Source organism: Citrus sinensis, chromosome 3, assembly GCF_022201045.2.
Source record: "Citrus sinensis cultivar Valencia sweet orange chromosome 3, DVS_A1.0, whole genome shotgun sequence".
Lineage (NCBI taxonomy): Eukaryota > Viridiplantae > Streptophyta > Magnoliopsida > Sapindales > Rutaceae > Citrus > Citrus sinensis.
The window spans coordinates 26,247,565-26,261,265 of record NC_068558.1 but is presented as its reverse complement, the minus strand read 5'-3'; the positions used below and the strand labels follow the sequence as shown (position 1 = coordinate 26,261,265).

Genomic DNA, 13,701 nt, shown 5'->3' with positions numbered 1-13,701 from the left:
AATTATTTAGGAATAACTAAATAAAAAGAAGCTGACCACTTAGAGATAACAGGATTCACCTCCTTGATGTTTAAAATACCACAAGAGTTGGATAATTAAAAGCTAAATCAACAATTTGGAAGTGCAAGGCAACGCATGCCAAAGATCAAGGAAATTCCAGTGAACCACCTAAGCATTAGCATCCAAGCAATTAACATTTCAGTTGTATTAAGGCATTATTTAGAACCAAGGTTCTCCACATTAATTCCTCCATTTAGAAGTTAAAGAATCGTAAAAAAAATATGCTCAACCAAACCAATAAGGCAGGCACATATCATAAAATTTCAAGTGAGGATTGACACCTGGGGTACCTGGCTCATTCCCACCAAAAAAATAAAAAATAAAAAAATAAAATCTGTTCCGGTCCTAGTCTGTTGAATATTTCCTGTGGTCCTGGCCCCACGTGTTATTTGGAACCTGGAAGATATTGGTCAAGACTCTAATTGCGAACACTATTGGTCATGGGAATAATTACTCTAAACCACAAACACACCCTACATCAATTTTAAGCCCAACTGAAGATTTAACATTTGAGGTATCATCTATCTCAACCAATTTCAAGCATCAACTGTTATTTCAAATTACATGTATTGGTGAGTTCCTCATAGCTAAGATCTTCCAGTTAAGACACAACATGATATAGATGGAAGTTTCCTCAACCAGATTAAGCACATCTCTGTGATACAATTATAAATACTCCATAAATTTCTGCCAACCTTTATACCGGATGGACTTACCATGAAACAGAGTTTATATGTATGAGTATGAGAACTGTGAAATAAGCAACCTTGGCCAGGTAAAAGGGGCAACCCCAAGTTTCCTTTCTCTGCACTGCACAAACAAAGTAATCAAGTGTTTGCCACTAAGAAACCATATAAAAATTACATAGACGATTAACTCAATTTTATAATTCTATTCTTGAAAATTTAAAATGCAGCCCTATTCCCACCCCTCTGAAATCCCAAGACATTGTACACGTGTAAGAGAAATTACCAGCTAAGTCAACCGCTATCCAAGATTTAATCATAGTTCACTCCAAATGAAAGCAATAAGAGCCTCGATGAGATACAACAAAAACGACAATCATCTAAAATTCCTCAATAAAACACCATTACATCGGTCTATAAGAGAAATTACCTTCAGAATCGACAGTTAATAAACAAAAGGACATCTAATGTTAAACTATGATAAATTAAAAACACAAGATTTAGCTAAAATCAGCTCAATTAACACAATAAATCAACACAAAGATCTCAAAATTCACCATTTCACAATCTTTAATTTTAAAAAAAAAAAAGAAAAAAGAATTGAACAAAGGAAAGCTAAAACAGAATCAAACCTTCGATAGCGCTCCCGGCGGCGATGGATTGACGTTTCGACGGAAGCAGCGGCGATGGCTCCAGCGAATGGCAGTGGTGGGCTGGTGGCTGATTTCTCTGGCTTCGATAGCTCTTCAGGCTCCAGTGCTCGTTTAGACTTTAAGACTTTCTCAGGGGTCACAGTGATTATTTTTCAACTTGGTGACCGAAACTAAAAATAATAAATATTCAGGGGTCCCAATAAAACTTTATCAAAATATTTTATGCTTATTTCTATCAGATTCTAGATTTCTAGTCGCGGTCTCGTGCCTTTTAAACTCGTAATCGTTAATTAAACCAATAATAAACTCCTACCACACCAGTAATTATAAAGTAACATTTTTTTTTAAATATTTAAAAAAAACTAGATTTAGTTTGCGCTCATATATACTGCACCATATAATTTTAACTTTTATAAGAGATTTTAATAAATTTATAATTATAACGAATAATTAAAAAAATAACCTATTCTTATGAAAACTAAATGAAATTATAGTCATTTATCTCAGTATATATTTAAAGTAACTAAATTTAATAATATTCTTTTTTTTTAGAGTAAATTTAATAATATTCTTCTCTATGATACAACGATGATAACAATTTTATCCACAAGCCTAGTTGAGTCTTTCTTTTTTTCAAACTGGTTTGTTCAACTAATCATCAGAGTTTGAATCGTAATACAAGGTCAAAAATTGATCGTACTTTGTGGTCTCAATGAAAAAAAGAAACATTCAGGGGTTTATGAAACTTGTATCAAAATATTAAACTTGTTGCGGTCGCAGTCACTGCCTCGTGTCTTTCTTGCAGAAACTAAAAATTTTGCTTGCAAGTTAAAACATGATTCAAGATTTTACTTGTAACAATCTCTTCAATCACACCATCATCAGAAAACGAGTTTGAGGGGAAAAAGAAAAAGAAAGAAGCAAAAACAAATGGGTTTTCTGTTATTATCATCTTGGTTTCTTATTGTTCTTGTTCTGCAAATATTATTTGTTCAGAACTTGGCTGCTGATTCTTTGTTAAAAACGCATGGGTTGATTTCAAAAAACAGATATGTATCAGCAATAGGGGATCCTGGAATGAAGAGTGCCAATGTGAGAGTTGCATTGGAAGCTTGGAATTTTTGCAATGAAGTCGGCTTTGAAGCTCCTGGAATGGGCAGTCCCAGGCTTGCTGACTGTGCTGATTTGTTCTGCACTTCTCTCATCACTGGTAAATTTTTTTCTCCAATTTTTTTTATATTTTTTGTTATGTATTTGTAATTCTTGATTGAGATTATACTATTAAACTCTGTTAGAATTTGTTTTTTTGGAAGCATGAAGCCTGTGAATGTGAAGTAAGTTATTTGATCTCTGTTCTGTTCTTTAATGATTTGTTATATGGGCTCAATGAGTTATTTTGAATTGTTGAATTGGTCTTAAGGTACAGGATATTTGTATTCAACCCTTTTCCAAGGTGTTGCATATTCCTTTTTTTTTTGTACAATTGGTAATTAGTTATTTGATTTTATTTATAACAAAACACTTTAAAAGGTCAAGCTTTTGTCATCTGGAGTTATCTTTATCAGAGATTGGAAATGCTGATCTTTTCAAGTCCATTACCATGTTTGCATTATAATTTATGTAATTATGGTGTAAACTCTCTCTCTCTTTTTTTTTTTTTTTTGGTTTCTTTCTAAGCTTTTCACTGCAGGTACAGTGTATCAGGTTTGCTTATCCCTTTGTTGTTGCTGCCTAGTTATTCTCTAAAATTTGCAGGGTATCAGCTGTTGATTATATAGTAGCAATACACTCCTAATATCCCCTTTATTTGCTATGTTTTGACTTCCTTTCATACTCATTGAACTACGCAAGGATCTATTTATCCTCTTTTTGTTCATCACCTTCATCACTGCCAACTAATTTTGTAACTGCTTCTTTCTCAGTTCTTCGTTTATCACCTGCTTATTTTCAATTTTTCATTCATAGTCATTTCTGGTTCCTGGCTCATGCTTCCACCATGATGCATTTTGGAGGCTTCTTTATATGTTTGAAATGTAAATCAGTCTTGGCTTTCATTGGATCGAATTGTTGCTAATATGTGCAGCTCCTTGCTTGCCTGACTCTAGGCATATAGTTTCACCTGCGATAATTTACCTTGTAGCCCTCAACTTATTTCAAGCAGAGGCTTGTGGATTTGTTCTGAATTTAACTCTGTGCTTGCTTAAATTGCCACTAGAGGCTTTCATTTGGGCATGAATATTTACTATTCTTGTAATAGAGAATGCTAATCAACTGAGTTAGTTTTGTTTTCTCGTATGCAAATGTGATTGGCAAATTGCACATTATGTAGCTTGGTCTAATCAGTAACAGAACTTTGTACATTAAATATGAAAGCAAATTAAAAGAAAAAGAGAAAAAGAAAAACTGCGACATGTTTTCAACTTCTTCTACCTTTATTCAATTTTCAGATCCTCTAGGTTGGTGCATGATGCCCTCTTGATACTGGGTTAAATTGACGCCATCTTGTTACAGGGTTAAATTGTGTGTTACATGGAAAGTGACTGAATGAGATAACAGCTTAGGGATTGTTGATGTGAATTCAAGAAAATGAATGAATCTGATATCTTGGATCTTGATTCTCTATGTTATGCCTTCAATATAATTTATTGTCACCAGCAAATGCAGCTCCAAGCTTTCCTGACTTACACATATGGTGTCACATGAGATAATCTATCTTGTAGTGGTCAACTTATCTGCACAGAGAGGCTTCCAGAGGACTTCCAATATGAACTCCATGCTAGCTCTAATCTCATCAATTGGCTTTTATTTGGACTACCCTGTTTTGTTGCTTGAAATTTGGTTAATCTTGTCATGATGAATGCTGATACATTGGGTGAGTTCTGTTAAATGAAAAACATGATTAGCAAATATACCATATCTAGGGCCCTGGTAATAGTATAGCTCAACCAAACTAACATAGAGATCCACACGCATTAATTGTGAAAGAGAAAGTTATATAAGATCTACATTTTTACTACAATCTTTCTAGCTTTATGGCTCAATTTTCAGATTCCCTGGGTTGCAGCCGTCTTGATACTGGAAGAAAATGTGAGGTACATCACAAAGTGAATGGATCTGACAACAGCTTAAAGACTGGTGACAAGTTTCCTGCAGAAGGTTTTCAATCATTCAGAAATCCAGACCTGTTTGCTGCAGAAAAAGAACGCTATCTTGCTTCTCTCTGTGAGGTGCAAGGGTGTGCCAAACGATGGTATTTTTGGATGTTTATGCTAAAAAATGGAAACTTCGATAAAAACAAGACACTTTGTCCTGAAAATGGGAAAAATGTCAGCAAAATAATAACCGGCAGAAATTTTCCTTGTTTTGGCGAAGGGTGCATGAATCAACCACTTGTCTATCACAACTACTCAAGATTGGTTTGTTCTGGAAGGCAAGCATCTTTAACTGGAGGTTTCAATGGGACATATGACCTTGATGCTGACTTGAGCAGAGGTATAGGGAATAACTCATTCTTCTCAGTCTCCTGGAAGAAGAATCTGAGCACAGGGAGCTGGATTTTCTCACACACATTGACAACATCTGCCAAGTATCCTTGGCTTATGTTGTATCTACGTTCAGATGCAGTGGAAGGATTTAACGGCGGTTACCATTATAGTGGCCGTGGCATCATGACTAAGGTTTGTTGCCTATGTATACCTCTAGTTTGCCCAAATTATAGTTGTTTTGCTCATCACACATGCTGATCGAATAGTATCGTTTACTAGAACATTGATTACTTTGTGAATTTGATAGTTGTATCACATTATATTTTTGTCTGTTAATTATTCATTTCATTTCCTTTTTTGAAGAGTATTTGCAATCAAAAAGCATGTCAATTGTATTCATGTTCTTAGCATTTTGCTATGCAAGAATCATAACTCAGACACATATAGTAATTGTTTCAGTTTCATTTGTCTCTCAGTTGCCAGAGTCTCCAAACTTCAAGGTAAAATTGACACTTGATGTCAAGCGTGGAGGAGGACCAAACAGTCAATTTTATCTCCTTGATATAGGTAGCTGTTGGAAGAACAATGGAAAGCTGTGTGATGGTGATACTCTGACAGATGTGACTAGATACAGTGAGATGATCATTAACCCAGCTACCACAAGCTGGTGTCGCCCAGATAATCTTGTTTCATGCCCACCTTACCATGTTAGTCCTACTGGTGAAATAATATATAGAAATGACACTTCTCGCTTTCCATATTCTGCTTATCATCTCTACTGCTGCCCTGGGAATGCTGAACATCTGGAGAAACCATATGACATTTGCGATCCATATAGCAATCCGCAAGCGCAGGAATTGGTACAAATTCTTCCACATCCTGAATGGGCAGTGCATGGCTATCCTGAAAAGCAGGGAGATGGATGGGTTGGGGACGCTAGAACTTGGGTGCTTGATGCTGGGGCCCTCTCCAATCGGTTATACTTCTACCAGGTACACTAGTTCTTGCAAATGAATATCATTTCAAATCTCTTTTCCGACATTAGAGCTTTCTGGCTGTGGCTGCCATGCATATAAAATTTGGTCACGATGAAGTTTATTTTACAGAGTCAAAAGCAGCTTTATGCCATGCATCATAATAACAAGCTAAATTGTAGGATGGTTTTTTATACCAACATTAGTAATCACAAAATTAGGAAATTCAAGCTCTATGGTCATTTATTTTCTGCACAATGTATGTTTTAAATGTTTACACAAGCCGTCATTTGAAATGTCAAAAAGTCATTATTTGTACTTTCTATTTTTGTTTCTTTTTGAAAACATTTTACGTCTTTCAGTAGTATTACCTCTTCTTGCTTCTGCATTTGCATTTCCTATTGTTATGCTACAATTGAGAAAGTGAAAATTAAAGTAAGGCTCATTTGGAATATGCTTCGACACTAGAACTCAAACATCTTTCTATTACATTAGCCTTGGGCAAAATTGTGCTTAAATTTGTAATACTAAAATCCGCAAGTTTTGGTGTAGCTTATCTTCACATACATGAGCTAAAAGCAAAATTTACCTTATTACCAAACTTAATTTAAGGTGATTACAGAATTTTGTTAAAATTTGTAAATAAAAAAAAAAAAAAGAAAGAAAGAAAACTTCTTCATGTTGAAAGTCTGCTAGCATAAAACTACTTATATAAGCTTTACTTGAAGAAACCATGCCGAATGCTATTTGTCAATTTGATCCATATATGAAACAAGTGATACATTCTTTCATTGGTTTCATTTTTTGTTGTCGGCGAAATGATCTAACAACACCTTTTAAATGTACAATTCTCTTTGTTAATGAATTGTTAAGATTCTCAAATGTACATATTTTCCAATATATGTCCCTTATTTCATTTTTAAATTATTAAGACTAGATCCAGCTCTTCCTTAGATATTTATGCCTATCCAATCATTTTCAAGCCATGCTTCACATTTTCTTTGTCCCTGCTGAATGTAGAATTGTGTCAGAGACTAAGATTTGAGTAATCAGCAGTTTCATTTTAGTTAACTACGCATGGGAACCCAATTTGATTTTCTCTTGGCTATTGGTAAATAGTGGTAAATAATAAGTTGGCACCTAGTGAAGTGCTATGAACTTAGTGGAGCCTTTCTGGACTTGATTTGTCACCATCATATTGCATTGGAGAAATGTAACATTCAATTTCAAGGCCTCGTTGTGTATTTCTATCAACTCAGATACTTCTTGCACGAGATTTTTTTTTTTTTTTTTCTCATTTCTTCAAAAGGAGCTATATATTTCTTTCTTTGCACAGGATCCAGGCACAGAACGAGCAAGGCGTGTGTGGACTTCCCTTAATGTTGGTACGGAAATTTATGGTAGCCAAAATGGGGAAACTGCAGAATGGACTGTAAGTGATTTTGATGTACTGATTCCGAAAGGGGATACATATGATAGCGCTTACTGATTTTTCCACGTGTCCATATTTCATCCAATATAAACCAAGTAGTTAATAACATTGAATATAATGGTGTAGTTCCACAAGTGTTGTGTAAGAACCACCACAATGCAATTGCATCAATACTGAATAAAACAAGTATACTGTATATAAAAATAATAATATCTTCATTATCTTGAATCCAAACTCATTCTCTACTTTATTAGTATTCATCAGTAAATAAGGGATAATAAGATGACATCACTTTGCTAGTTTCTGGTATTATGTTCGCACTCTTCTCATGGCAACAGAAATTAACCGAAGGACAAACAAAGTATATATTCAAACATGCTGGTGATGAATTGTTCCAGGTTAATTCGTTTTCCAATTTATGAAACAAAAGGATGGTTTGAGTTTGACACCATAATGCTTTGTTTTTCTTATATCCTTGTGATTTTGAGAATAGCAGTCTCAATTGGAATTAGAGAGAGAGTGAATGTGAAACATAGGCATAGCCTTGGCCTTACGCCATTACAATTTTACTGAGATAAACTATACTGGCTTTTACATTCACACGCTACATCAATAAAAATTCAGAAAACAAGATTAAATCTGAGAGAATGCTTTATCAATCTAATGCTTTTTCTTGGTAACATAAGAAGAGGTGTTGAGAAAGGGATAATCCGTGTAACCAACAACAGGATCGGAAACATAGAATGTTTCTCTGTTGTACTTATTGAGGGGGGCATTGAACTCAAATCTCCTGGGTAAATCTGGATTAGCCAAGAACAAGCGACCATAAACAACAAGATCTGCACGGCCTTCAGCAATAGCTTTGTTTCCATCTTCCCTGTCATAACCCCCAGCGACAAGAAAAGTACCCTTGAAAGCCTTTCTCATGGGGGGCAGCAAACTGTGAGGACATTCAGATTTTTCTCCAACTGTTTTCATCCTCGGCTCAACCATGTGACAATAGAGGATACCATATTTGTTCAAGGATTCTGCCATGTAAAGACCTAAAGCTTCTGGGTTAGAGTCTCCTGATTCCATATAGTTTGCAAACGGAGATAGTCTTATCCCAACCCTATCTGCCCCTATTTCATTGGAAACAGCTTCAACTATTTCTAAAGCAAAACGGCAACGGTTCTCTAAGGATCCTCCATACTGGTCTGTTCGATCATTCACTTGATCCTTCATAAATTGGTCAATTAGGAAGCCATGTGCACCGTGGAGCTCAATGCCATCGAAACCTATACAGCATAAGACAAAGTTAGAAACCAAAAACCTGTACAGCATGAACACTCCATTTATCTAACTCTTCTCATATAACTAAAAGCTCTGAGGCTCGCATTGTGCGGACAGACAGACGGAGGGTCTAGCTTTCATTTTAAGAACACGAAAAAGTATTTAAGCATTTACTAGGTTGGCTCTCAAAGTTAATCCAAGGCAGTTTTGTGATGTCTCAGAGATGCAGGCAGAAAGCTACAAAACTACTCAGAGTTGCCGGTACTCAATCCCTATTTTAACTAACAACAAAACAGTTGATAAGATCATAAAAAACAAAGTCTCAACCATCATTTTAGATGACAAAAGGAGTCACATGTAAGATTCTAGAACCCATTCCAAATAATCTGACTATTGTAATGACTCCATTTACATTAATGACACATTTAGGTAAGGTTTAAGTTTTCAAATTCTTTATTCAATATGATAAATACAACTATGGAACAATAAGCATAATTGTAAAGAAACTTAACTGTTTTCACATAAACCTTACAGTACAATAAAACAGCATTATTTACAAGCCACAAAAGCCTAGTAAAAATCTATTAATGCATTTATGTTTAGTTTTCCTTTCCTTCTGATAGCCATGCATGGAATGGAAGAATCTCACTATTCTTTTATACTATTATCCTTAATCTCAAGAAAAGTAGACCAGTGAAATATCACCCATCCTGTGGCGACCTTAAAACACTTATTGCCCACAATTCAATTTTTAATTTCAGAAAAAAGAATTTACCAGCCTCAATTGCATTTCTTGCAGCAAGCCTGAAATCATTCACAATTTGAGGGATTTCATATGTCATTAGCCGCCTTGGAGGAGTGAATTGTGCAATATCAACACCATTAGTGCGGATTTGATGTGTCAATGGCTTGTCTGTACAGGAAATTGGAGCTTGACCATTTGGCTGATAATCTGTACAGTTCGACGACAGGAAAAACCAATGAAGATCCAGTTGAAATGATTCTCAAATTTCTATAAAATCAGTCAGATCCATCACATGGAGGTTGCAAAAAAACTATTGAATATCATTTTATTAACTGAAAATAAAATGCAAAAGGATGGTGCATCTGTAGGATGATCAGTACTCAATTTGAGCATTTGATTAATCCGAGCTGCTTATTCTCTCAACACTTGCCTCATGTTAGATTACTGTAAGTTACTGCAATTCAATAGCTTAAGTTCACGGTACCTTATCTTATTGTCAGAAATAAAATGTATGTATGATCCTGATAACTAAGTAACCAGTAACTGTCAATAGAAGAGAGAGATATAGAACACACCTTGATTTGAAACCCTGCCAACGTGCCCAATCTGACAAAAGAAGATCCCACCTTTGGCATGAACAGCATCTACAATCGGTTTCCATGCTTCAACTTGCTCCTTTGTCCAGATACCAGGTGTATCTGGATACCTTACAATAAAAGAAACAACAGAACACACAAGATTTTCAAGCAACTAAATACAGGTAATGCTTTCGAAACTCAAACATACAATTTCTTATCCATTTAATGCCTCAAAAAACTCTTAAAACAGTTAAACGGATGTAAAATTACCCTTGAGCAGTGTCGGAAACTCCAGTGGCTTCGGCTATAAGCAAACCCCCTTTGGTGGTTCTTTGAGAGTAATACAAAATGGCATGTGGCTGAGGAACATTGTTGTATGATCTCTGTCTAGTCAATGGTGCTAAAACAACTCTGAAATAAACAAAACAAGCAAGCCGCAATTCAATTAGCCCCATCACCAATAACTCAAACTCAAAAGAAAAAAACCCATAAAATTGCAACATTACACTTAAACTGCCTCTGTAAAACTCTCAGTCAGATCATAGACCAAACGAACAAATACAAAGAAGATACAGAAACTAAATCAGATCATACATTCTAATCAGTTAAGGGTATTATAAGTTAATAACCGGGCGTGCTTCTGCTTAATTACCAAAAAAGGACAGTTAAAAAGTGTTCCGTAAACACCAACAGTTTTACTCGATAGCTACTGATTCACTCCACATAGAGACTGTGAATTAAAAACCACAGTAACTAAATCCCAAATATTTCCTAATCCATTCCAAATATCCACTAATCCATTCATTCTAAATGGACAAGGATTCAGTGGTCGACTGAGTTTGCGCTGAGCCCTGGATAAACAGTGAGAATCTGAGTGCTTATGATGTGAATGCTCGTCACTCAAATGTACTTTGGCAGATGTCACTTTCGTCAATAAAGTTAACGCCATACAAAAATCCATACAGCGAAAGAAAATGTAAATCCAAAAAAATAAAAATAAAAAACTCAATGAAATAAAAGGTGGGTACAATCGGTACCTATGAGAAAGATTGAGACTGCCCATATTGTAAGGAGTGACAAGAGGGATGATGGGAGTTTCAATGGCCATGTTACCGTTGTTCTCTTCTTGATTTTGCTTAGCCTCCTCTGCTCTGTTTCCCATGTTTAGTAGAATTACAAGCAAATTGAGAATCCTTAACGCGACTGAAAATAAAATGATTAAAGAAACGGAAGGGTTCAATTGGGTATTTATAGACCGAAATGGGTCGACCGTTTTGGAATATGAAAAAATTCCACGAGGGTCGAATCAGTCTCCATTGCCATTGGATTCAATGTTCACATATGTTTAAAATGCTTTTAATCGCTGGCACGTGACGTTTGCAAGTACGTAGCCGGCTGCTGTTGCCTGTCTTTGAACAACCAACCAATATGCTTTTATTTTTAATAATGAGATTCTAAGGGCTGTTTGGAATTATTGTTGAGAAATTTAAAAATAGTTTTTAAAAGTTAATAGTTAATTTTAGATTTTGATAATTTTTTAAAATTATTTTTGGTAAGCTTAGTTTAATTTTATAATGGATTTTAAAAAATTGAGAATAAGTAGTTTTTTAAAATTTGATTTAAGAATCAATTTTATACCTAACATAATTTCATACATATTCTCAAATTTATTATATAAATCTAAAATTATCCTTTTTAATTAGGAAATAAAATCATTAACTTAAAAAAATTATTACTTCCCATTATATTAAGATAACAAAAAAATTAATAATATAAAATATTTATTTTAGTTATCAATTATCAATTATACAAAATAAAAATATTTTATATACATATTTATAAATATATAAATAAATTCAATTTAACATTAAGTCTAGTTCAATCGTTTACATTCTTATAGCAATTTAGCAATAAAATTTAGCACACATACGATTATTTTTAAAACCCATAATACTTTTTAAAACGCATAGTATTTTAAAAGTTACATTATTAGTAGAATAACCCTAAGTTATTGTGCTGATTGTACTGATTGATTGTAATAATTCTATTTAATGGAATGAAAGTTTAGGGTGCCTAAAAAATATGCATAATTAAATGATTTAAAAATCAAATAGTACCAACGAAGAAAGTAAAATAGAATTAAAAATTATATTTAAAGAAACATGAAATTGGTTTTAATTAAGAATATCAAAACATCATATAATTGGAGTGACTTCAGCAATGACAAATTAATCTATAATGTACTCAAATGGAAGTGATCAGTCTTTGTTAAGACTCAAAATATTGAAATTAGTTGAAGGGATCTCTTCTTTATTAGGAAAAAAAAATCACATGTCACTGTAAAGAAAAACCGTGATAAGGTGATTTATAAGCCTAATTTGATGCTTGAGTAATGATATAGCCACAAACTCTTGTACAAAATTATTTTGTACAAACTGATGTGGCATGATAAGATTGGTTGAATTAAATATTACTTGGCCCAGATGATTTGTTTTTATTAATTTATATTTTTATTCAACCAATGAATTAATACCACGTCAGTTTGTACAAAATAAGTTTGTACAAGAGTTTGTGGCTGTATTATTACTCTTTGATGCTTAATAATTTTATTACTACTTTATATTCGAGATGCCGGCCTAAAATTTTTTATTATTTCCCTAAAATAATTATAAAAAAAATTACTCTACATGAAAAGTTTTTGTTATAATGTTTTAATTAATCGCTTTCCGCTTTCCCAAATTTCCTTCACCCAGTAAAAGTGCTACCTTGTCCCTTTCACTAGTGGTCTATTTTCCATAGTTATCATCTCAATCAAGGTAATTAGATTTTATTATAAATTTATTAAACCTTTTTGTTCATCATAATATATAGTTTCTGTTTTACTTATTTATAAGATTTTTCAACAAGCGTATATTTTCAGCTGCGAATCTCAATGAAGACATTACAAAACATTAAAATAGAAAAATGAGTTCTTTTTAGGTTGTATAGTTATCTATGTTAAAGATATATTACAAATACTATATGACTAAAATTTCATTATTGATGAATTCTTATAGTTTTAAGTCGCAAGTTTTTCTATTTTTACACTAACGAGTCGTCTTTCTTATATTCTTTTCCATTACAAAACCTATATATTTAAGTTTTAAAGTATTTAGTTTAGTCACACAAACGAAACTCTACACGTCAATGCTAAATTAAAAAAAAAAGATAAAAGAAAGAAAGAAACCACCCAATGGTCAATAATTAATATTATAAACTATTAAAGAAAATGATGCATCCCACTTAATTGAAACGAAAACATGTCCAAGTTCATCTTTGTCATCAAACGAACTGACAAAGTTATCCAAGAAATTACAAATTTAACCATAAGAAGTTGGAATTATAACCATTAGACCACTCACTATAAAAATAATAGCATCGGAGTACTATATATTGTGGGTCTTTATGATTTTTTAATAAAAGATTAACGTATTTATAATTTTTAATAAAAGATTAATGTATTCGTAGTCTTTTAACCACCTCGTAATCCTAATTTATTTTATATTTTTGTCGAATTAAGACGAAAGGTTCTATCGAACATTTTACAAACGAAAGGACTATTGCATCCAGTGTCTCATGTTTGTGGTTGTTTTTGACATTTAGCCATACCTCAAGTGTATTGAACATATATTTATTCGACTTGAGTAGAGTTTTATACTTAACAAATATTTTTTAAAAAAATATTAAAGCAAATATTTATTCGTATATCATCATCATGGTCGCCGTCGTCGTTGTCATCATCATCAGTAAAATAATAATAATAATAATTTATTATAT

At 33.4% G+C, this 13,701-nt stretch overlaps 2 protein-coding genes across 4 annotated transcripts in view; one reads left to right on the top strand and one right to left on the bottom strand.

Annotated features, from left to right (window-relative positions):
• LOC107174224 (putative 12-oxophytodienoate reductase 11) overlaps nucleotides 1–13,701 on the bottom strand; it is a 90,333-nt gene that overhangs the window by 21,645 nt on the left and 54,987 nt on the right. Inside the window, exons 1-5 of one of the 3 annotated variants that reach the window (XM_006478153.4) lie at nucleotides 10,923–11,198; nucleotides 10,156–10,296; nucleotides 9,883–10,013; nucleotides 9,338–9,514; nucleotides 7,811–8,567 (exon numbers count right to left, since the gene is read on the bottom strand). The exons of 1 other annotated variant lie outside the window; for it this stretch is intronic. In XM_006478153.4, the coding sequence (XP_006478216.2) occupies nucleotides 7,951–8,567; nucleotides 9,338–9,514; nucleotides 9,883–10,013; nucleotides 10,156–10,296; nucleotides 10,923–11,047 (1,191 nt within the window). In that variant the 5' untranslated portion in view covers nucleotides 11,048–11,198 and the 3' untranslated portion in view covers nucleotides 7,811–7,950. Of the gene's footprint in view, nucleotides 1–7,810; nucleotides 8,568–9,337; nucleotides 9,515–9,882; nucleotides 10,014–10,155; nucleotides 10,297–10,922; nucleotides 11,199–13,701 lie in introns of those variants that run through there. One more of the 3 variants, XM_052437933.1, reaches the window with a different exon arrangement.
• On the top strand, nucleotides 1,998–7,514 carry LOC102623640 (uncharacterized). Its single transcript, XM_006478155.4, has 4 exons — nucleotides 1,998–2,609; nucleotides 4,448–5,076; nucleotides 5,361–5,876; nucleotides 7,195–7,514. Exons 1-4 carry the CDS (start codon nucleotides 2,330–2,332, stop codon nucleotides 7,345–7,347), a joined length of 1,578 nt encoding a protein of 525 aa, XP_006478218.2. The 5' UTR covers nucleotides 1,998–2,329; the 3' UTR covers nucleotides 7,348–7,514.